Source organism: Hipposideros armiger, unplaced genomic scaffold (genome assembly GCF_001890085.2).
Source record: "Hipposideros armiger isolate ML-2016 unplaced genomic scaffold, ASM189008v1 scaffold_152, whole genome shotgun sequence".
Taxonomy (NCBI): Eukaryota; Metazoa; Chordata; class Mammalia; order Chiroptera; family Hipposideridae; genus Hipposideros; species Hipposideros armiger.
The window spans coordinates 1,352,264-1,375,941 of record NW_017731502.1 but is presented as its reverse complement, the minus strand read 5'-3'; the positions used below and the strand labels follow the sequence as shown (position 1 = coordinate 1,375,941).

At 46.8% G+C, this 23,678-nt stretch overlaps 2 protein-coding genes across 4 annotated transcripts in view; one reads left to right on the top strand and one right to left on the bottom strand.

Annotated features, from left to right (window-relative positions):
- TATDN2 (TatD DNase domain containing 2) overlaps positions 1–5,418 on the top strand; it is a 35,114-nt gene extending 29,696 nt beyond the window's left edge. Inside the window, exons 4-7 of one of the 2 annotated variants that reach the window (XR_002124962.1) lie at positions 866–993; positions 2,488–2,671; positions 2,872–2,969; positions 3,094–3,188. Coding sequence is in view for 1 of the 2 variants with exons in the window: in XM_019651143.1 (XP_019506688.1) it covers positions 866–993; positions 2,488–2,671; positions 3,094–3,234 (453 nt within the window). In the remaining variant the exon portion in view is untranslated. Of the gene's footprint in view, positions 1–865; positions 994–2,487; positions 2,672–2,871; positions 2,970–3,093; positions 3,270–3,430 lie in introns of those variants that run through there. The other variant, XM_019651143.1, reaches the window with a different exon arrangement.
- A 3,696-nt stretch (positions 5,419–9,114) lies between these two features.
- GHRL (ghrelin and obestatin prepropeptide) lies at positions 9,115–15,212 on the bottom strand. Of its 2 annotated transcripts, none has more exons than XM_019651034.1 (5): positions 14,380–15,212; positions 13,716–13,851; positions 13,374–13,490; positions 10,161–10,269; positions 9,115–9,362 (listed from the first exon to the last, which is right to left on the bottom strand). In XM_019651034.1, exons 2-5 carry the CDS (start codon positions 13,821–13,823, stop codon positions 9,343–9,345), a joined length of 354 nt encoding a protein of 117 aa, XP_019506579.1. In that variant the 5' UTR covers positions 13,824–13,851; positions 14,380–15,212; the 3' UTR covers positions 9,115–9,342. The 2 variants fall into 2 exon arrangements, with proteins under 2 accessions (XP_019506579.1, XP_019506580.1); XM_019651035.1 differs by having other exon boundaries at positions 13,374–13,487.
- Positions 15,213–23,678: the final 8,466 nt, after the last annotated feature.

Genomic DNA, 23,678 nt, shown 5'->3' with positions numbered 1-23,678 from the left:
ATGTAGTGTATCTGTAGGTATTCACCTAAAAGAATATCTGATTGTGATTGATTGAAGAAAATATGTGCAGTATTTATTCTTTCAGCAAATATTTGAGCACCTTCTGAAAGCCAGGCGTTGTGCGTATACCGGGGGTGCCAAAAAAATGTATATAAGTGAACACTTTGGTTAACGTTGTTCAAGCAGCAGTTCGCCATAATCAGAAGTGTCTGGATGCTGATGGTAACCACTTTGAACACCTCTTGTAATTGCAGAAGTCAAACATGATTTGTATTCATCTTTTGTTATCAGTGTATGTTGAATATTACAATTTTAATAGTTTTCCTTTCTTAAAATGTGCATACATTTTTTTGACACATACACACATACATGCAACTCTTTGCATAGGAGAAGGTGTGGAAGGTGATTTCCTTTTGGGAGTAGAGATGGAGAAAATGAGGAGAGGACATTTAACTTATGTTCCTGAGCCCCTCCCTGCCCCTACAACCCCAAGTAAACATTGCGTAGTGTTGCTGTGTGGGCTGCCTGGGTTCAGATTTGAATGGTGACTCTACAGCTTCCCAGCTTCATGTCACTTGACCTCACTTGGAGCCTCAGCTCCTTCAACTGCATGGTGGGCTAAGAGCAGTACCCATCTCAGGGTGCTTGTGAGGATTACAGGTTATAATGCACCTGAAGTGCTTTGAGCTCTACCTGGCTCTGTAGTAAGATCCAGTAAGCCTTAGCTATTAGTGTACATTATACAGTATAGTTTACAAATACAGAGTTGAAGCTGTGGGGCTGCCCACTGGACTGGCTCTTCTGGAGGTAACAGACTTCTGCAGTGGACCTAACCCACCAGTGTTGTCACTTTGTCTTCTCACAGGTATTTGAGAGACAGCTGCAGCTGGCCGTGTCTCTAAAGAAGCCCTTGGTGATCCACTGCCGAGAAGCTGACGAAGATCTGCTGAGCATCATGAAAAAATATGTGCCCTCAGACTACAAGATCCATAGGTTAGGAGGCTTGGAGCTTCAGCGGGCAAATGAGATGAACACTTCCCTCTGTCTAGGATGTTATTTGGAAAAATGAAAACTCAGTAGGAGAGCATGGATAATATTATGTATTTATGTAGTATTTTTTCTGAAGATTAAGTATTAGGTTGAACCATATGAAATTTCTGATATTTGACCATTTTTTACTTATAAAATGGCAACTTCATATGGCTTGAAAATACCCTAAATCACCAGTGAGCAAGAAGGGGGCCTTTCGTGACCCCTGTCCCAGGTGGCAGACTAAAATGGAATCTCAGTTCTCAGAAATGAGGACTATTGATCTTAGGAGAGGCTGCTGTGGGGTCCAGTGACTTAGCACACAGAGAACATGCATGGCACCTGAAAAGAAATTTTCCTGTTTTGGATTTGAAAGCTCATTAAAGTTTAGAATGTGTTTTATCTGAATGGTATATAGGGGTTCTTAAGTTCAGTTTGGTAACTCTGATCTCTAACCGTGTGCCTGTCCTGGGCATTCACTTGGCTTGCTTGGGGGCAATCTGGAGGATTGTGGGAGACATATAAGTCATCTGCTGACTTTGATAGAGTGGGGCTGAGGTGGGCATAAGGGGCTGGGAGAGCCAAAGGAGAGGCCATTAGCTAAGCCTGACCAGAAGGGGTCAGCAGGTGGGGCCTGGGCTGGCTCTCCAAGATGGGTGAGATGTGTTAACTGAAAAAATGGAGTCTAGAGCCCAAACTAAGTCTTGACAGGTGGCAGAAGGGGGTGGGCCTTTCAGGCTTCTAGGCTGCTGTCTTGGGTGACCAAGCAGACCTCTGACTGGGGTAGCACACAGCACAGATGAATCAGTCACTTCTGGGTTGGTTAGTTGGTTTTTCATTGCTTCCTTTTGGGCTAACTTTAAAAGAATACTAATCGATGGTAGGTAGATGGGGGCTAACATGGTCCAATGAGGTGTGGCTGGAGGAAGCCCTGAATTTTTGGATTGGTTAACAATATATATATATATATATTGTACTGGGGACATGAACAGTCATCAAATTAAGAGAAGAAAATTCACCTGTAGTCCTCCTCCCCAATATTTTTATTTTTTTTCCTTCAAGTTCATTTGACTACATGGACATAATTTTTATGTACTGTAGTTGTAATCTTAGAGGGGGCACAGTTTTTAATTCTGCTTCTCGTTCCGCGTTACAAGCATAACTCATCCCTGTATTGCTGTATATTCTTTGTGGCGATTATTCAAGTGTCTGTATAGTATTCTGCGGTGTAGTGGGGTGATCGGTGAGCATCACTCACCAAGAGTAATGGTGGATCTTACTGTGTTGGAGCCAGATCTCTTCTGTGTTTACTGTGGAGTTCTCCCCTTGGTGCAGTGTTTCCATTCCTGGAAATTTATCCACAGAAAATAATTTAAAAGGGGTAATATGTTTAGAGGGAGTTGGGGGCTGCTGCAGCGGGGATTGTGAGAGAGCGCTGACCTGGAATTCTCCTTCCAGGCATTGCTTCACTGGCAGCTACCCAGTCATCGAGCCCCTGTTGAAGCACTTCCCCAACATGTCTGTGGGCTTCACGGCAGTCCTGACTTACTCCTCCGCCTGGGAGGCCCGGGAAGCTCTGAAACAGATCCCGCTGGAGAGAATCATCGTAGAAACCGATGCCCCCTACTTCCTGCCTCGACAGGTAGGGGTGTGTTCAGGCTGAGTGGAGGCACTGAGGAGAGAAGGTGGGGAGGTGGGCGAGTACCCTACAAGGTTTGCAGGGTTAGAGCTCCAGTGACTTCCAGGTCCCTCCCTTGGCTGTGTAGATGTCTCCTTGTTGTTGCTCTGCAGAACCAAAAGTCTAGGGGGCTGAGAAGCTGAAGGGTAACCACTCTCTTCCAGGCAGTGCAAAGCCCTACCCTGTAGAGGGTAGTCCAAGGAAGCGTGGGACCCTGCTCACCCAGAGCCCCCCATGACTAGGACTCTTCCTGCACCTGCAGGTAAAGGGGTCTCTACAGGGCAGCCCCAAAGAGGTCCTTACTGGGGAAGGGCCGGGGAGGGAGTTCTGTGTAATGACTGTGTACAGAAGGCACAGCGATGTTCTGAATGCTTGATGTCTTTCAGGTTCCCAAAAGCCTTTGCCAGTATGCCCACCCAGGCCTGGCCTTGCATACAGTTCGAGAGATTGCCAGGGTCAAAGATCAGCCGCTCTCCCGCACCTTGGCTACTCTTCGTGAAAACACCAGCCGCCTCTACAATCTATAAGCAGTGAGGCTGCAGTCAGGAGTCACGCATAAAAGGTCATAAAATTCACATTTATGTTTTTTAAAAATCAGGACAAAAATGTCTTTTGCTGCATTATCTTAATGTAGAGAGTATAAACAAGGAGGGTGAGCATTAAGCCTGATTTGTCTTGAGTGAACTTGGTTTGGAACCTCCTTTTCTCTTCTCTTCTCTCCAGGATGACCAGTGGCCTGACAGAACACAGGCTGGGTTTCAACGCTGCCTGGGTCCCAGGACAAGAGTGTGTTTGGAGAGCCCATTGGAATGGAGAAAACCAGGACCAGAGGCAGGATGTTTTCCTGGAAACTTTGTCAAAAGGCTTCTGCTTCTGGCTGCTGGGTGGATGGGGTGGGGTGCAGTGAAGCGGGGTGAGGGGAAGGGTTTGCCTTTCAGGCACAATGCTCCAGGGCAGTCAGGGAAGAAGAAAGAGGCTGGTAGGAGGGTGCAGTAAATTTGCCAGCCCAGGTCCCTGTCCTCTGCAGCCTGTGTTTTAGAGCAGTCTGTGAATAAAGTCACCTTCCTACTCGTCTAAGCACATGTCAGTGTGTAACTTGGTTCCTGGTTCTCAGTTCTAAGAACGAACTCCTAGTGGGAAATCTCCTGGGGGACCTTTGCTGGAAACCTGTCTCAGAGGTTTGTTTTCCTGCAACCAGTGGAGTCATCCCCCTTCCTTCCCTGGATAACTCTTCAATGTGGTTGTTGCTGTGTCAACTCTGCGTCGGCACAGGTGGGACGACCTCAGCTGCTGGTCTCCCTGGTTCCACTGCCATCGATATGGAGTGGGCAGCGGGGCACTCATTGTATAGGGAAGTCCTGGCTGATGGAGATCTGGACAGATTGGGGGACTCAAGGAAGAGGTTTTCTGGAACAAGATGACCCCAACGACAGTGTTCCCACTCACTGACACCCCATCCCCAGGGCTGCAGCTTGGGCATGTTAAATTGATAAGGGTCCAGCTTGCAGCAGAAGCTACCTGCTAGTTTGCTATTGGGATCCCAGCTGCCTTTTGTTCCATTTTTGCCCCCTTCTGGAACACTGGACCAGGAATACTCCTTCTTTTCATTGCTTATGACAGCCCCTCATATTCCCCAACCAGGTGGAGAGGTAGACCATTTTAATTCCCCAGAGCTCTGCTTGAGCCACTCATCATATTCTATTACCCATGCAGGACAGGCAGTCCTGGTGTCTGTAAGTCTCTCAGTCACCCTCCTGTGTATGTGGGGGGGTCTCCCTTGCCTTTGCCTCCTCTGTGTCCTTTCTCCATGTTGCAAGTGAGAGCCTCTCCTTTGACTTTTGAGCAGCTAGATCATCTCAAGTTTTGAGCTGTGTTCTGTTCCCTGCTGGTGCCTTGTAAAGGTATATTCATTACAGGCCCTGGAAGGTTGTAATAATCAAGGATTAAGTGTGAGGACTCTGCACTCTGTCCAGATGGATCCTTTACCCCAGTCTCCCGCAGTGGAACACGTCACCCCGAGTCCCTTGTGTGTTTCTTGGAGGCCGGTAGCTTAAATGTAAAGTCCATCACTTACGCTGAATTTCTCTAGGTGTTTTTGGAAGGTACATTGGAGCCCTCTAAGTTAAAAGGGAATGGACTTACCATGTTTTATATTTGGTATTTCTGTCTTGCCCCTGTATACAAGTTGCTGGCCTGGGAAGTAGGCCTTGATTCACCGTCGACCTTCCATGGATAGCTGTGTGTTGTCTGTGCCTCGAATTTGGCAACGTGGGGAATCGGGGGCTCATTCTGCTTGGAAGATTTTGCGGACTGCTAAGTATTGAGTGCTTTATTGTCACCCAAATGAACTGCAGCATATTCATCTCCTTCACAACGAGCCCTGTAAGTCAATACTACCTATACAGGAAACCAACTAGTCCTGTGTTAGAGGATTAAAAATGATGACTAAATGGATGTCTCCGAGCCTATGCAGTCTTCCTGCCAAGGTAAAGCACAAGGTGCTATATACTTTTATCTCTAGGATTTAGGATTATCATTTCTGTGCTGGGGGCATGAAAGCTGGTTAGCAATGTTTATGATTTTGGATGGCTGACTTGATTGTTTTAGCTGTGCTGCCGGAATGCCTCTGTATTACCCCCACCTCTGGCTGTCAATTTCTGAAAATAAAGGATGGACCCTCAGCCAATTCCTGTGCTCTCCACATTTGTTTAGAGTTCTCAGAGTGAGAACAGTGGTTCATTTGTTGGCTGGCTTCATAACCTGGGAATCTCAAAGGTCTGGAGACATTCTCGAATATACACGTGCCTCTCTGCAAAATTACACGAAATAAGACATGGTTCTGCTTCTTAAATTTTCCGCTGCCTTTGAACATTAAATTGCATTTTACATCCTGGGAACTCAGATTTGCTGCTGCTGCTGCTTAGCCTTTAAAGTACATAGATACCTTCTTTTTTTTTTTTTTTTTTTCCAGAGCATTGCAGTAGGAGGAAGAAAAATCGAGTACCTGGAACTCCTCAGATTCCTCTGGGTAAACTTTGGAGGAAATTGTTTCACTACTTGCAGTCCTCTAATTTTATACTAAGGTATTCTTGCCTAAGTGCACAGCTCAAAGTAATCTGTGAAAAGGAAGGCTCTGTTCCAAGAACGCTAAACAACTTTGAAATCTCTGTTGGTGCCTCATTTTTGAGACAGCCATTGACTGTGCATTTTCAGCATCTTCCTTCACTTTGGCTCAGTTCCTTCCCAGTTGACTGTGTCCGCTCAATGACAGTCTGTGGGTGAAAATCTGCTGCTCTTGGCTTTTCTGGTATTTACATTTCTTTTTTTTTTTCTGTATGAAGTTTGGGCAATGTGGCAATCATTTGTTATCAGCACTTTCATTTTCGTGTCAGCCATTTTTATAAAATAAGAGCAAATGGCCACAAACTCGGTCAAACAAAGATGGCAGCAGCAGAACTGTTGATAGTGGCCAGCCAGCCCCTGTGATCCCTGTAAATGCGCATTTGTCAGTGATGATTGAGAGGGATTTAGATTAAGGAAGGGAGCTAAGCGTGAGTCGCCATTCTGTTTGCACGTCCGTCGGTCGTCACAAGAGAATTTCTGATCACACATCTTCACGTGTCCGATGAGTTAAATACATGTGCTACTATACTGAAGTACTAGGTATATCATAAAACATAAAATAAAGGTTTTCCTTTAGGAGAATTTTTTTCACCAGTAAATGTCTTGCTCACCCCAGGGGTAAATGCACCCCATTCTGAGAACCTTAAGTTAGTGGTGTTGTTTAATGATGCATGGAGGAGTAGGCTGTCATAGGACCATGTTTGAAATGCTACATTTTCTTAAGTATGTCCCCTGTTTCCTTTGATAAGTTTTATTTCTGCCAATTGTTGAAATTGTGCTCACCCCACTCCAAGTTGACTCGATGTATTATGAAGGGAAATGAAAAACAAAAGGAATCCCTGGACGCTAGGTAGTAGGGCAGGGGAGGTAACACTTGAGAGGCTGTGAAAGCATGGACTCGAGCACCACAGCTCTGAATGTGAGTGGACAGTGTATCAGCTATGTGAGTAGTTACTTCATTTCTGTGAACTTCAGTCCGATTAAGTGTCTTGTGAAAATTAACTGAAATTACATTAATTACATATATTTAGAACAGTGCCAGGCGCATAGCAGGAATGCAGTAAATGATGGCTATTAGAATCGAATGCCTACTATGCGCCAGGTGTCCTCACAGGAGATAACTGTTCAGTCTCCATGGTAACCCAGGGAGGTAGGCGTTTTACATTGAGGAGCCTGAGAAATTCAGTGTTTTGGTCTGGATCATACAGCTGGTATTCAAATTCAGGTATGAGTCTGAAGCTCACGGTTTTCCACCACACCATGCTGTCAGCCCCAGGTGAGAATTCCTGGTCCAAAGTGGGTGCTTAACATCTTTTTCTTGAACTAATGACCTAGGCAAGTGGGCGAGAATGCTTGTGTCCATTGAGAGAGGAGTCAGCCTTTGTCTTTGTTGCTGGGAAGAAGCATTGGGTGAGCAGCATTCCTGCCAGGGCCTGGCACGCATCCTGCCCTGAGCCCAATCTATGGCTGCTGCTTCACCAGGTCAGCAGCTGATTTCCTGGGCAACTTGGATCGTGCTAGAGCCTTGGATCCTCCTCTCTAGCTCTTGAGAAGAGGGCTGTGGGCATGGTTTGTGGTGATTTGGGCTGCAATCCTACTAAACGATAGAGCTGGGAAAGTGGTTAAGCTCCAGGACAGTGTGTTGGTCTAGGCCTCATTGCTAGGGGGCTGAGTGTAGGTGCTGAGGAAGGTCATTTTCCTCCAATTCTACTTCCTTTCTCCCACGTAGTTCACCTGCTTTCCACATACCGTAAATTCCTTTAGTGGTGATAACGCATTTCACTCTGTGATCATTACTGCGACTTAGAGGCAGATGCTTTTGGAAGCAAGGACTCCGTGAACTAAGTCACTGTGTCGTCATATAGTCAGGGGTCTGTAGTCATCTGAGAAAAGGAAGAGTGTGTGTGTTGGGGGCGGGGGGAAGGGGGAGGGTCTGCCCAAGGGACGGACGTGGCGTTGACGACAGCTGGGACCAGAGTGACGAGAAGAAGGTAAGTGAGAGAAGAAACAGGACACCTTTTTTCATGTGTTTGCAGTTTTGTTGAGGGCCCCACCTGGCCAGGTCAGAATTTTTTGTTATATGACAGCTGACATCTGTCCTACTCGTATGCCAGGTGGAGCCATCTGGCTCCGCCGTGTGCTGTGCTGCCTGAGTTGGATCCAGTTGCCTCCAAGCCACGTTATATAAGCTGTTTAATAGCCTGGGGACCTTTTTAAAATGCAGATCCTGATATAGTAGGGAAGGGGTGGGGCCTGAGATTCTGCATTCCTATGAGGTTTCCAGATGACAGTGATGTTCCACAGACTATGCAGTTCCTCGATGAGGGATGGCAGTTGTGTTTGGTGTGCCTGATAAGTGGTTGGTTTCTGTAGGGCTGTGTCTGAGTGCCAGGTGGCCAGAATTTTACTCAAGAAGATGCTTGGCTCCTAGAGCCCTCTGTGATAGAGGTTTTTCCAGAGTGTAGCTGTTACTCCATCTCTCTGCAGAGGGGTGGTCTGCATATTTCTAACAGGCGTTCATATGTCTGACCGGGCAGGTTGGCAGTGCTTCTCTTTGGAGCCTCCTTGTTTTTTGTCTTTTCCTCCCCCTAATGATTCACCCATCCATCATCATCACCAGCCCTCAGAAATCAGTTCACATGTTCATGCTAAACAATGATAAGTGACATTCCTCCCAGGAAGAGTGGTGTCTTCACTAGAACTAGTGGAACTTAGGGATCAAGGCTCATTTCAGCTGTGAACTGGAGTTGGAAATGTCTTGGGACACCTACCTGGTATCAGTGAAGTAAAGAAGGCAACGGCCAGCGTTGCCCACATGAGGCAGCATCTGCTTCGCCAGTCTCTTCAGTAGTGGACGAGGAGGAAGAAGTGCAGTAGTTATTTCAGCCCTGCCCAGCAGTGGCAAGTAGCTATTGTTAGCAGCCCACTTAATACGACTTCACACTCATGCTTTGGCATTCCCAGCATCCTGTTCTGATCTTGAATGTTAATTCAATGGATGTTAGCCCTGATAATGTCACCTGCAGTTTCTCTGTCCACACAGTCCTCGATGATAAGCTCTCCATGCAACTTGGATGCACTCAAGAATCTGATATTTAAAGGAATTGTCTTTCCATCCTCCCCTCTCCCCCCACTTTCTCCCTCTCCTCCTCTCCTCAACCCTTCTCCTCCTTTTCCCCCCTTTCTCCTCCTGCCATACATCTCCCAATACTCTATCTGCTTGTATGAGTTGGTCTAGTTTGCTTTTCTAAGCATTCATACCTGCCTTACTACATACGCTTTTTTTCTCTTCCCATCCACCACATAACCCAGAATTTTTTTTCCAGTGAAATGTGATATTTTACTCCGGTGAAATAATTCCCATTTTGAATATTCAGCACACAGTTTGAACATTTATTCAGCTCCTAAGCTAATATCACTCAGAGCTGGGAGTTGTAGAAGCAATCTAAAAGCCAGGTGAGCTCTTCTAAGGGTGGGAGGAGAACAAAGAGGTGAGCTGGTCTTGTGGACGGTCACTTGTCTGCCGGGGCCTCTGAAAAGCAAGAGGCCAAGTCAAAATTTTGAGTCTGCCGTCCGGCCAGTGCCACACAAAATGGCTTTCTTCCACACTGGTAACATTGGAGGGGGTGTGTGGTAATGAGGGGCTGTGTGGTAATGAGGGGAAGCTCTGGCCTCGGAGGGTGGACAGTGTGATTTGAACAAGTCAACGGAAAGCTCTGAGTCTTGGTCTCCTTATCTGTACCGCAGGCTGAGTGCTATTTTCCACTTGCCTCCTGTGGTGGGTGGGGTGAGGGTGATGCCATGTTGGTGAGGAAAGTACTTTGCAGATGGTAGGGAGCTTCCCAAGGCAGGTGTTTTGGAAACACCTCAATCAGGAGAAAGTTGGGTGGTACCTTTTCACAAGGCAAGAGGGGATTTGAACAAAACCAAAAGAACTGCTTAACTGGAAGGGAGCCTATTCTGAATGCAACTGTCACACTAATTCCTTTTGTTTATGAAGTAAAGTTATACAGTAAAGGTGCTTGAAACCAAATAATTTTATGCTCTCACAGTGGGTGTTAGCTCCATTTTATGGTTAGGGAAATTGGGGTTCCCTGGGGCCCCAAAGCTAGTTAATGTGCTGGTTCTTGGAACATAGTGCTTCTTCAAATACAAAGACTGCTCAACCCCTTCTGAACCAGCGCCTCTCCTGCCGATATTTGGGAATGAGGAATTAGAAGCTGTTTTTGAGAGGCAGGAGTGGGAGAAGGAAACTTGTATCATCCATAGTGTGGGCTCACATTTGGGACTCTGAGGAAACTGAGTTGACCTGACCTGGGCAGGGGCTTACCGTTGGCCTCTTCCCAGAGGACGTCCTGAAGAAACTTTCCCAGGGCCTGGCCATGCCGGTGGTCCTGAGCCCCTGACAGCTTGATTCCAACATCAAAGGGGGTGTTGAACTAGGAGGAGGGGCAGGAAGGACCCAGGAAGTGTCAGAGGCCCCACCCTCCCACCCCTACCCCAAGCACACCCCCATCCCGAAGAGCCCTTGGGCTCTCGGGGTCTTACCGTGGACAGGGAGGGCGAAGGGCCTGTGGGCCCAGCAGGCACCCCTGAGAGGCAGCTGGGCTAGGTTATCCTGCCTTAGGCCATTCTTCCTGTGTCCCCCCCCCCACCATCTTCAGGAGACTTACTCTATTTATCTCTAAGGAGGTTGCTGATAAAAGCTGTGGATGTTGGGGCCCCTAGATCAAGTCCCCCCCACCTGTAATTTTGGAAGGCATAAGTTTGAATCAGTCACCAATGGTGGGATTTCTGGCCTTGGTAGGGAGACTTTGGGGACATGGGTCTACTGGGAGTACATAGCACTAGCCTGGGTGATGGTCTCTGCCCCCTCTGCTGCCCCCATCTCCTCCTCCTCAGGTGTCTTCCTCTCCTATGCACAGGCCTTGTTCTGTGGAAAGTCAGACAGGAGGCTGACCTCTTCCTAGAAAGATATTCTAAGCCAAGTCCTTTCTTCCTTGCCTCCATTTCTCCCCTTCCAGGGGAGAGTGCTTCATTTCCCCTACTTTCGGCATTCTATGAGATGATTTATTGGAGCTAGAAGCTTTGGGGAAATGGGAAAGAGCTCTGCAGCCACATCATCGTTTATTCTGTTGAGAGCAGAGACTATCTTTATCTCTTTTCCTCCAGTAGCTGCCTCAGTACCTAGCCATGTTGGTCACTCTGATGTCTTAAGGAGTCAGTGGAGGAATCTTGGTCCTTCTGCCCCCTGCCCTCTGGGCGGGAGGTGTTATCCTCATTTTCAGACAAAGCCACAGACGTCCAGAGAAATTAAATGGCTTGTCTGAGGCCTGACAGGACTTGGTGGTCAAGGACTAGACTGCAGGATTCTTAAGCCCACCAGCCTGGAACCTCTTCTAGTCCCTGGGCGGCTGCAGCGCCCAGCATGGAGCCCGGCCCTGTGTCAGCCATGGGCTATGTCTTCCTCCACATTGTATCAAGTCCTCCGTACCCCGCCCCCCCACCCCCCCAACCAGGCAGGTACCACTATTATACCTATTTTACAGGTGAGCAAACATGCCCAGAGAAGTTATTAGAACAACAAATAGCTGTTTATACCTTTTTAAAAATTTGCCTTCCACTCTGGTCTCCACTGTGAAGCTGGAGTGAGAGGGGAATGACATAATCGTTTTGTTTTTGCTTTTTAAGGAATTTGAGCCCCCCTGTTCCCTCCCTTCAGTAAAGATTTGTTTTTCTTCCTGTGGCTAATGTAGGGTGGTCTGATCATCTGAACACACTTCTTAGGAACCCAGTCCAGGGGCCTGTTGGCTGTAACTGGGCAGCAGAGCAGGTGAGAGGCAGCATGGTGGCTGCTGGTTGGAAGATAAGCCTCAGGTGACCTGACAAGGCCCCTTTGGCCTCAGCGTCTCATCTGTTCAGTCAGGGGATGGGGGTTTGGGGGTGGGGTAGGGGAGTGAGCAGGAGCTGGTTTCCAGAGTCTTCCAGCTCTGAAACGATTTTAGGAGGATAACATTTGGGTGAGTAGAACCCTAGGATGGGAGGGGTTGAGGGGCAGCCCGGAGCTCTGCTGCTGGTGTGGCAGGCCTCCCTCCTGCCCCACTCAGCCTCGGGCAGCCCCAAGAGCGCCCACATTTCAGACTCTGGTTCTAGTTGAGCAGTGTGGGTGATTTTTTCCAAGGCCAGCCTTCATGGAAACTGGAAACTTCCAGTTGTCCCAGCCCTGCCTTGAGTCTTCAGGCACTGAAACCTCTTCCCCATTTGGGCTAATTTAGAGCTACTCTGGCTGGGGTGAGTACCAGCTGGCTAGAGGTGGCAATCTCACCAGGAAAGTTCCTGGCTTTAGTTTAAGGATTTGTAGGCCATCAAGCGGGAATGGGGTGGGTTGAGGGGTCTTACACATAGTGTGGAGGAAGTACTTCTGGGTTCTGGTGAGGGTCAGAGAGCATCCTTGGTGGGAGAAGAGGCAGGTGGATAGTTAGAGGGAGGCCACGTCGGGACATACTTCAACTGCTCTTCTCAGGTGGGAAGAGACGAGCAAGAGGCACTCCTTGGGCTACTGTACACTCTGTTTGCCAGACCAGTGAGGAGGAAAAGAGGCCTTGGATGAGCCAGCCCTGACCTTGAGTCCCACCTCTGCCACGCACCGGCTGTGGCACCTCAGGCAAGTGAATTCATTTGTCTCAACTTCTGTTCCTCGTCTATAAAAGGAGGGCAGTAATATCAGCCTTACTTGATGGACTGTTGTAGCAATTATATGATATGTAATAAGGGTAAAACAGTTTGTAAATGAGACCATGGGACAAAACTACAGCAGTATAATAATTGCCACTATTAGGTACCAGCCCAGGGGAGTCCTGGTTTCTCTGCATGGAGGTGTCTATCGCCACCTACATGCTGTCAGAACCGTTTCCTGAACCACAGCCAGCCTTTCAGGAAGTTTACCTAAATAACCCTATAAAATGCCTTGACTCCCTTTCTCTAGTCTTAGTCCCCCACTTTAAATGATTTCCCTGTCCGATGCAAAATTTGTCAGAGCCAAAACAAGCCTGACCGGCCTGTCCTCATCTACAGATGGATGTCAGTGGGTGTGTCTGCCAGAGCAGGGCTAGCAGTAGCTCTGTTCAGGGTGCAGCCTTGGTGCACTCCAGCCCCGGGTAAGGTCTGGGAGGCCCCTGAGCCAACCAAAGGTTTTCTGCGGGGAAACACCTGTGGTCTGTAACCAGCCGTGTCTTCCTGGGTGTCTGTCTCTGGACAGCCTATTTGCTGCACCCTTTGAAATCACCTGGCGTCTGCTGGCGCCCCCTTTCCTGCTTGCAGCCCCTTGTAATTCTTCTGTTGTAGCAAAGTTACTTCCGTTAGATGTTTGCCTCTTGCTTGGTAAAGACCTCGTGGAGCCCAGTGCAAGGCCATGTCAACTATTTTCGCGCTATTTTACATTTCTTGAGTAGGTGCTAAGTGAGCCTCTGTTCGTAGCCAGCTCCCTTGTCCTCCCCTCATCCCCTCCACTGTCACAAAAGTATAAAACTACAGAAGAACCAACCCGGATTTCCAGCTCATCCTCTGCCTCTTCCACCAGACTTCCATCTTCTGGGCGGAGCCAGCCTTCGAGCTCTCGGGGCTGTAGTTTGGTTGGTGGCTTCTTGGACTCCTTTCTCTGCTGGAGAGAGGAGGTGTTCCCTTTAGGGCCCTAAGCCCCCATATCCTTCCAGAAGCAGAGAGAAGTATGGGCCTGTGGTCAGACCCGGAGTCCTTTGTGCTCTAGGAGAAGGCTGAAGCCCAAGCGTTTGAGCCACTGCCCAGGTCACACAGCCAGCTGCTATGTGGCAGGGTTGGAAAGAGAGACCCCAGTCAGAATGTGGGGCTTTGTGGGGAGATGTCTCACCTGCGTTTTCTGGTGTTCAGGGCTCAGGAAGCTGGAGCCTGCCATGGCCAAGTCCACCCAGAGCACACTGAAGAGCAGTAGGCTGCAGAGGGTCCCCAGGGAGGGCATGGCCTCAGCTGGGTGGTGACAGATGGGCCTGGAGGAGAAAGGGTCTCCAAGCAACATGCTTTCCCTCCCTTCCTTCTCTTCTCCTCCCCTCTCCTCCCCATGCCTCAGAACTCAGGTAGGAGCCTAGCAGACAGGGTAAAGGACTTCGACCTAGGATGGCAACCGCTGAAGAGAGAAGCTCTTCCCATCCCTGCCAGAGGGGCTCCCTCTACCCGCCCACCCCTTCCTCTGTCCCCCTCCCCCAAGGCAAGAGCGAATTGAAGGATGTGTGTGCTCTCTTCCAAGACTGTTCCTTCAGGTCAGAACCCTTATTAGTGGGACTCCCCATGTTTGTCCCAGCCCCCAAGGAGCTTGTACCAAGTGTCTAAGTGGGATGATGAAGCTGAACCAGCAAGGTCCCCAGGAGACATGGGGGAATTGGGGCGGCTCCTGAGCCCAGCTCTCTGAGCAGCAAGGCTGCCCCAGGGTGTGCAACCTTCCCTTTGTTCAGATGGGGCTGTGAATGGCCAGCGGTAAGCAGACCGCCCCCCCCCCCACACACACACACGGTGCCTACCTGGAATTCCTGGTAGAGGTGGTGCCTGGTGGTTGTCTGGTCCTTATATAGGAAGTCCTGTGTTTGTTTTAAACCAGCAACCTTATCTCAGGGCAGCCTAGCTTCCAGAGACCGATTTACATTCCTTGGAAACTAAAAATGCTCATGTCCTTTGGGTAGAAATCAACAGTGGAGGTCAGATGACCTGAGAGATTGCTAGGGTGGCTTGTGGTGGCCCATCTGCTCCAGCTGTCCCCAAGTGGGCCCTGCCCTAGCTTAGGTGGGAGGCAGGGGAGTGGCTGGGGGGTTCCTGCTGGCTTTGCTGCTCTGTGACTTTGGCTTACGCCCCTTTCTGAAACCCCCTTCCCACCTTGATAGAATGAGGCTATTGTCACTAGACCTCCAAGAGCTGTTTCAGTCCTCACACTTGCTTTCGGTGACTGATGCTGCTCTGACTCCTGCACACATTTGGGGCACGTGGGGAGCCTGGTTCATGTAATTCTCATACCTCCCCAATGGGGGAAATATCATTTTACAGCTGAAGAAACGGCTGGGATGGGCGGCAGCACAAACTAACTGGCCTTCAAGGAGCAGGCGTAGGGGTCATTTCAATCAGTGGCTAAACTTGACTCCTTCCTTCTGGTGATACATGACGACTATGCTTAGCTTGGTATTTCTTAACATGTGGGCTTGCCTTCCCTCCCCCCAGCAGGCTTTGATGGGAACAGCTTGGACGTGGAGAGCTGTGACCTAGTCTTGGCAGAGGTAACTTCTCAAAAACTGATTGGCCTTAGGCAGAGAACTAATAATCCTTCTTGCATCAGGGCTGCCTCTGAGAGTGCCTTTGAGGATTAAATGGGGTGATGGGTCTGAAATCCTTTATAAGCTGTAAAGTGTATGCACATGACAAGTATTTTTATAGCAGGCCCATAGGGCTTTGGTCCCGTGTTCTCAGATGAGGAGTTAATTAACATTATGGGGGCTTCCTCACCTGCTGGAGAGCTTCATCTAATTGGATGCTCAGGCAGTGACTCCTAAGGGCTAAATGAGTTGTCTTCACAGAAATTCTGTTGGGTTGTCAGAAAAGTCATGACGTATTTTGTCTATGTTTTTCAAAGGTCATTTATTTATATAAAGAACAAAGATCAATCAATGATATATTGCCCGTTTTGTTCGATAACATTTTGCCATCTTTCAGTGAGCTTCATAATTCCTCATTCATAAAAGGACCTGTCTTTATTTGCGAAAAACTGAACAAGGTGCTGATTTACAGCCTCATCTGAATTGAAGGTTATACCACGCAAGGAGTTTTGAAGAGAGTGAAACAAGTGGAAGTCTGACGGCGCAAGGTCAGGCAAGTATGGTGGGTGTGGCAACACATCCCATCCAAGCTCCAATAATTTTTGATGGGTGAGCAAACTTGTGTGTGGTCTCGCGTTGTCGTGATGGAACACAACTCCTTTACAATTAACAAGCTCTGGATGTTTCTGGATGATGGATTCGTTCAAACTGTCCAATTGCTGACAGTACACATTCGAATTGATTGTTTGGTTCCTTGGTAGGAGCTCGAAAAACATGACACCTTTAAAATCCCACCACACTGAGAGCATAACCTTCCTCTGATGCATGTCTGCTTTCGATGTCGTTTGAGGCGAATCATCACATTGGGACGAAGACCGTTTGCGCACCACATAGTAAACAATCCACTTCTCATCACTAGTTACCATTTGCTTCAAGAAAGGATCGTTTTCCTCACATTTAATGAGCATATTGCAGATGTTTATACGCGCCATCAAATGAACTTCTTTGAGTTCATGTGGAATCCAAATATTGAGCTTGCTTACGTATCCCAGCTTCTTCAGGTGGTTGTGAATGCTTGAATGATGGATGTTCAATGTTCCTGCAATCTCGTGTTGTGTAATGTGGGTTTGCCTCAATCAATGCCTTTATTTTGTCGTCATCAACCTTGGTGGACCTCCCTGACCGAGGAGCGTCTTTGAGATCAAAATCACCAGCACAGAATTTCATGAACCGTCGTCGGCACTGATGTTCTTGTAGAGCATTGTCACTGTAAACTTGATGCAACTTTTCACAAGCTTGATGCACGTTCTTCCCTTTATGGAAGTAAAACAGTAAAATATGGCAAAAATGCACAGTTTGATCTTCCACTTTTAACTTGTAAAATCTCCAAAACTCAACCAAATCGCTCAATTTTTTTTAGAATGAAGTTAGAACTGTCAGCTGTCAAATGACATAGCAATAACATAGATGTGAATGACTTTAGTACTTCCAAAAATGAACTAGTGCCATCTGTTGCTAACATGCGTCATGACTTTTCCGACAACCCAATAGCATTTCAGTGGAGAGCTCAACTTCAGGCAGATGGTGGAAATGGCGTAGGGCTTTGAATCGGGGGCATTGCTGTAAGGAGAGTGGCATGAGCGGAGTGAACAAACAGAAGGCATGGGTATAGAGTGTTTGGGGCAACAGTGAGAAGGCTGGGTGGCTCGGAGGATGGTGGCAATGGTGGGAGGGGATCATAGGAAAGGCCTAAAAGGCAGTTCCAGATCAGGGTATCCACTGCCTTGAAAGGTGCTAGCGCAAGGAGTTCAGGCTTTATTTGTAGGAGGGAGGCCACTGAAGGTTCTTGAAGAGAGGAGTGACAGAATAATGACAGTGTTGGAAAGACCTTAAAGACCCAGGGTGCTGAAGCTTTTATTTCACTGGAAGAAAAACTGAATGTTACATGGACCACACTTTCCCCAAAGCTGCCCTGACTCCTAGGCCAGTGCTCTCTTGGATACACTATCCTGCTTCCACAGTGAACATGGTATTCCAGAAGGTCATTGTGCTTCAAGCAGGATGGGCCTGGGGCAGGGAACCAGTTAGGAGGATCTTCAGACAGTAGAAGAGTTGAACGTCAAGTGACCACCTGACTTGAAGTTTGACTTCAGGGGCCACTGACCCTTGTAGAGACTCTAAGGACAGCGAAGCATAGGGGGGACTGGACAGCCCCTCAGTAGAATGTGGGGACTAGGTACTTCCTGCCTCTTCAGCCACGGCAGGTGTGGACCCCTCCTTCAGTCCCAGCAGAGGAAGCGTGTCACCAGGAACCCTGCAGCATGTCAGCCACCTGAACTTAGACCTCTTTGCTCCGGTGCCAGAATGGTGAGGAGAAATCTGAGCCCTCTGAGAAGACTTGCAGCTTTTACAGAGACACCCCCTTCCCCCCCAAGAACCCCCAAACCCAAATTATGGTGACCAGGCACCTACTGAGACATGAAGCCTCTGGAGGCAGGAGCTGCCAATGTTGATTTTAGATAGCACCACCAGCAAGCAAACACCCACGCGCTGTGCTATTGTGTGGGAACAGGGAGATGGCCTGCGTGACCGAAACCATCCTGACCACATACCACAGAGTCAAGGCTGGTTGGGGAGGAAGGGAGATCTGACGATACCAGAGCCACTGAGCGGGGAGGGAAGTGGCCCCCAAAAAGTACCTCACTGCCCACTCACAGTGGAATGGGGACAGATGTGAGGTGGGAAAAAGCACGCAAATCGGAACTAGCAGGAGTCCTGAGGGAGACCGTGTGACTGGGAAAGGACCAACGTTCCCTGGCTCGTGTTCCTCATTCCTCCCAAGTGGGTAAACCACGGCTAGCACCTCCCTGTCCTGTATCCTCCTCAGGACTTAGTAGGTGCTCAGAACGCATGTGGCCCTTGGACTGCTTGCTGGTGGTGGTGACCTCCTTCCCATTGCCTGGCCTTGAGGGCCTGCCTTAATGAATGGATGCGAAACATTCATCATCACTAATTAATTGCTATATGTAAATGGTGTCTGAGAACAAATTATATACTTTCCACTACAATTTTATTCCTACTGATAATTAGTTGGCTGAGCAAGCATTTTTCTTTTCATCAATTTGGCTAAACCTCAGTCTGAATGAGGCAGATTCTGGGGTTGTAGAAAGAGGTTTTTTCTTTTTAAGGATTTTATTGGGGAATTGGGGGGAGGGGAACAGTGTTGGGGAATCGGAGAAGCAGAACAGACAAGTTGGTGTCCTTTTGTTCTTTAGTCTAGTTGTGGAGGACGTCGCTTCACTGGCCCATGTTGGTATTGTGATCATTGTGCTCTTCCCGGGTGAGGCAGATCGGTCGCCGGCCTCTGGATGGCTGCTCACGGCAGCTCACGTAAGCTCATGCCCGCTGCTGGCCAGCCCCACTGCAGCCTACATGGGCGACTCACAGCAGCCCAGCTCCAGGTCGAGCTGTTGTTCACCATGTTAGCTGTGGAGGGCGCAGCGTCACTGGCCCTCATGTGGGATCCAAACTGGGGCCCTGTACTCAGAGCTGGTGTCCCAAGCCAGCTCTTAACCAACATACCACTCGGCTGGCCCGAGGCTTTGTTTTTGAGATAGGACTTTGGTGGGGTTTCTTTTTTCTCCTAGTTCTGGCTTCCATAACTTCTAGGTCAGCATCATTCAATAGGAATATCATGTCAGCCTCAAATAGGAGCCTCATAGGTAATTTTAAAGAGTCACATTAAAAAAATGGAAAAAAGAAACAGGTGAAATCAGCTCTAATAATACACTTTAGTATAGCCAAAATATTGTCAGTTCAACATGTAATCAATATAAAAATGATTGAGATATTTGACATTGGTTTTCTTTTTAGTAAATCTTCAGTCTGGTGTGTCTTATCTGTATAGCACACACCAACTCAGACCAGCCACATGTCAAGTGCTCGGTGGCTGCGTGTGGCTCGTGGCTACTGCACTGGACCACACAGTTCTAGATAATCATGGGTGTCACTCTGAAAGCTTGCATGCCCTTAGCCGTGCTCTCTCTTCCCTCCTGCTCATCCCTCCTGCTGTCCAATCCAAGCCTCTTCACTGGGGCCTCCCTGTCCTGGGGCTGCAGCCCCAACCATTTGTTTCTTTCCTGTCTTCAGTCTTTCTCTCCAACATCATCTTTCCTCAGCATTAAAAAATGCCCAGGTTTTACACCAGTCCTCCCTTCTCCTCAGGCTACCATCCCCAGGCATACTTCCCTTTCCCTGTATCCTGTTCCTTACTGTGTACTAATCTCTCAGAATCTGACAGCTCGATGCCCACCCCACCCCCACCACTATGCTGACACTTCTCACAGAGTTGCAGGCAGAACAGCCTTGGTTCAGGGGCCATTAAGAGCCAAAGGGGCTGGTCGAGTGGCTCAGTTGGTTAAGAGTTGGCTTAAGAGCATGAGCTCTGAGCAACAGGGCCACCGGTTCGATTCCCACATGGGACAGTGACGCTGTGCCCGAGCTGAACTGTCGCTGAGCTGCCAACAGGTGGCAGGATGGCTCAGCTTGTGTAACAACAAGGTTGCCTGTTTGATGGTGGGCTACGCCCACCCGCAACTAAGACTGAACTCGGCACCTTGAGCTGAGCTGCCGCCTGGATGGCTCAGTGGATAGAGCGTTCACTCTTAACAAGAAGGCTGCTGGTTCGACTCCCGCATGGGATGGTGGCTACGCCCACCCGCAACTAAGATTGAACACAGCACCTTGAGCTTAGAGGCCACGAGCTGCCAACGGGAAGTCAGATGGTGACTGGCGCCCTCCACAATGAAGATTGAAGAACAACAACTTAGCTGGTCCCCTTCCCCAATTCCCCAACACTGGTCCCCTTCCCCAATTCCCCAACACTGGCCCCCTCCCCCAACTCCCCAATAAAATCTTTAAAAAAAAAAAAAGAAAGAAAGAAAGAAAAAAGAGCCATAGGATCTCAGGGTGAGGCCTTCAGGGTCCTGTAATCTCAACTGCTGTGTGCAGACCTACGCTGACCTGCCCTGGGGAAGCTTATAAGAATGCTGATTATTTTGTGCCTCATCTTCCGATTCTGATCCAGTAGGTCTCAAATGGGGCACCAGAATCTATTTTAACAATATCTCAGGCAATTCCATGCTGATTATAAAATAATGCTTGCTTCCAGCAGAAAATTTGGACATTTGGAAGATAAACTCTCTCCATATATTTTTAAACTTATTTTGGAAATTTTCAAACAGGAAAAAGTAGAGAGAGTAATAATAATGAGTCTCCAAGCATCTGCCATTAACTTCAACATTTATTAACATCTTGCTTCATCTATTTATCGCCCATAGAGTTTTCCCCCACTTTTTGGGGAATAATGTAAAAGCAAATCCCAGCAATCATGTAATTTCAGCCTTAAAAACTTCAGTACGTGTCTTTAAACAGATAAAATACATAGTTGGTTTATTTCAATCAGGATCAAACAAAGCACACATTTGGTTGTTGTTTTATCTCTTATGTCTCTTTTAGGCTACAGCAGCCTCCCTTACCTGCTCCTCTTTCATCCAAGTCTTTAAAAAAAAAAAAAAAGTTATTTGTCGTATACAATTTTCCACCTTCTGGACTTAGCTGACCTCGTCCTTGTGGTTTTGTTTAACTTTGTTCTCTCTCCCTGCTGCTTTCTGTAAACTGGTAGTTACACCTAGAGATGTAGTTTAGTTTGGATTCAACTTTGACATTTTTTTTTAAACTTTTATTGGGTAACTGTGTTTTTTCCAGGACCCATCAGCTCCAAGTCAAGTCATTGTTCAATCTAGTTGTGGAGGGTGCAGCTCAGCTCCAAGTCCCGTTGCTGTTTTCAATCTAGTTGTGGGGGGGGGGCGCAGCCCACCATCCACGCGGGAGTAGAACCGGCAACCTTGTTAAGAGCACACGCTCTCACCAACTGAGCCACCTGGCCGCCCCTCAGCTTTTACTTTTTGCAAGACTATTTCATTGCTGATGTTGTGTACTTACTATTGAATCCCATTACAGGGCATATACAGTGTCTGGTGGCTCCACTTTAACTGAAGTTTTAAGAATAAGAGTTATGTGTTGATTCAAGTGTTGTTACATGATCCCATTCATTTTAAAGTTCCCCATTAACTTTTCACTTAATGGACTTATCTACCATTGATAATTGTCTACATCCATTAATTATTAGGGATTACAAATGGTGATTTAAAAAAATTCTATTGTTCCTTTCTACATTTATTAGCATTTTTCTTTCAGCAGTTATTTTATTGCCTTGATACATAGTTTGTACAGGAAAGGCAAGATAAATACATGGTTTTTTTTCCCCATTTGTTTACTAATTTTCAAAATAAGGTTGATGTCCTAGCAACCTCCAAAGTTTTATTCCTATCATAAACTCATGGATTTTTAAAATATGTGTTTCAATGAATTACAGTCTTATTCTTTTTAATGCTTCCATATTTGATGAGTTGATTCCTGTGTGCTTTTTGACACAGCCCTGTGGTTTTTAATCGCTTCCTTTTTTTTTCTGTCCAATAAGAAATCCTGGGCTTTTCTTGTACATGTCCTTCCTGCTTCTGGCCTGAAATCAACCATTTTTCTAAGAAGTCTTGGTTTCTTTTAGTGGGAAGTAGTTTTTAGAGACCACGATCTGGGTGCTAACTACTAATATTATTGCTTCTAGGCCTTTTCAGTGCACAGAGATTAGAAATGCTTACTTTTTTAGAAGGAAAAAAAATAAGTCATGATTCATACTGTTATTTCCAAGTAAAATTAAAGGTGTTTTCACGCCTAGGGTTTTATGCATACATTTCTTTCCTTCATCCTAATAATCTTGGTTTCTAATTGCATCAGCAAAATTACTTTTATCTTGCTCTATCTTATAATATCAACATAATACTTTCAAAACAAGAGTATTATAGTTACTACTAACCATAAAACGAAATGTACAGTCAAAACATTTTTAAAGTCTCTTGAATATTTATTTTCCCTGTGTGATTATGCCATGGACTTAATATATAACTAAAATTACATTCATTTTTTTTTCAGTTCTTAGGGATTTTTTCCCTCTATGATTTCATTTTATTTATTAATTATTAGACATTACATGGTTCCAAGTCAAAGGTATCAAACAAGGTACATGCAGGACCGTGTCTGTCATCCCTTGCCCTCCCCATTGTGTTTCTCCTTTCCCCTATAACTAACTCTTTTTATTGTGATTTTTTTCTTTGGCCTATGAATTATTTCGATGTGTATTGTTTAAATTTTTGAGGATTTCCCAAATATATTTCTATTATTGATTTCTAGTTTACTTCCATTACAGTCAGATAATATATCCTGTATAATTTCAGTTCTTTTAGATTTGTTAAAAGTTTGTTTTAGGGTCCAGAGATTGGTCTGTCTTAATGAGTGTTCCAGATACACTTGAAAAGAGTGTGTTTAAGTATTGCTGGGTAAAATGTTCTATAAATGCCAATTAGGCCACACTGAGTTATAGGTTTGTTTATGTATTCTATAGCCTTACTGATTTTTGGGGTCTACTTCTTCTGTTATTGAAAGAGGAGTGTTAAGATCTCCAACTGTAATTGTAGATTACTTCTCTTCTGTCAGTGTTTGTTTCACATATTTTGAAGCTCTGTTTTAGGTATATACACATGTAGGATTGTTATGTGATCTTGATGAATTGACCCTTTTATTATCATGTCCCTCTTTATCCCTGATAATATTTCTTGTTCTAAAGTCTATTTTATCTGATATTAATACAGGTATCCCTGTTCTTTGAAGGTTCACATTACATAATTTCACTTTTATGAAGGACCCACATTAGTACCTGTTTTCACCAACCGAAAGAAATCCGAAGAGGATTTTCACTTTTACGAAAAGGTGAAAAGCAAAACTGATGTTTGCTGTTTTTTTTTTTTTTTTTAAGTGAGCCACACGACCACCTGTTGGCAGCTCAGCTGCTGCTCAGCTCAGGCTGGGAATCGAGCTGCTGTTGCTCAGAGCTCAAACTCTTGAGCGAGCTCTTAACCAATTGAGCCACTCGGCCAGCCCTGATGTTCACTGTTTATTTTGCAGCGAGCCATTACAGAGGCAGCCTGCACCCTGAGCATCGAGAGCGGCCCCCCAGCTCCTTCCCCAGGAACCACACTCAGCATCTCAGCATCAGGCTCCAGAGCTTTGAGCTGTGTCTGTGAACATCTGTGCTTTATCTCAATTTATTTTGTGTGTCCATTAACAAGATATGTCCTAAGGTATCAGAAAAGCTTAAGAAAAGAACTGGATATAATTGTTCTTTTTTTAAAAAAAGATTTTTATTGGGGAATTGGGGGAAGGGGAACAGACAAGTTTCTGTACTTTTGTTCTTCAGTCTAGTTGTGGAGGACGTTGCTTCACTGGCCCAAGTTGGCACTATCATTGCGCTCTTCCCGGGGGAGGCAGATCAGTTGCCGGCTTCTGGACGGCCGCTCACAGCTGCTGCTGGCCGCTCACTCTGGCTGCTGGCTGCACACGGTAGC

Bases quoted from the DNA above. Each gene is read 5' to 3' on its own strand.
- GHRL (XM_019651034.1), bottom strand. From the start codon at position 13,823: ATGCCCTCCCTGGGGACCCTCTGCAGCCTACTGCTCTTCAGTGTGCTC. The intron at 13,491-13,715 runs GTGAGACATCTC...TCCTCTCTCCAG, and splicing joins CTGAACACCAGAAAACGCAG to CAGAGAAAGGAGTCCAAGAA. The intron at 10,270-13,373 runs GTTGGTTCTTCT...CCCTCCTCCTAG, and splicing joins AGGATGAGCTGGAAATCCGG to TTCAACACCCCCTTTGATGT.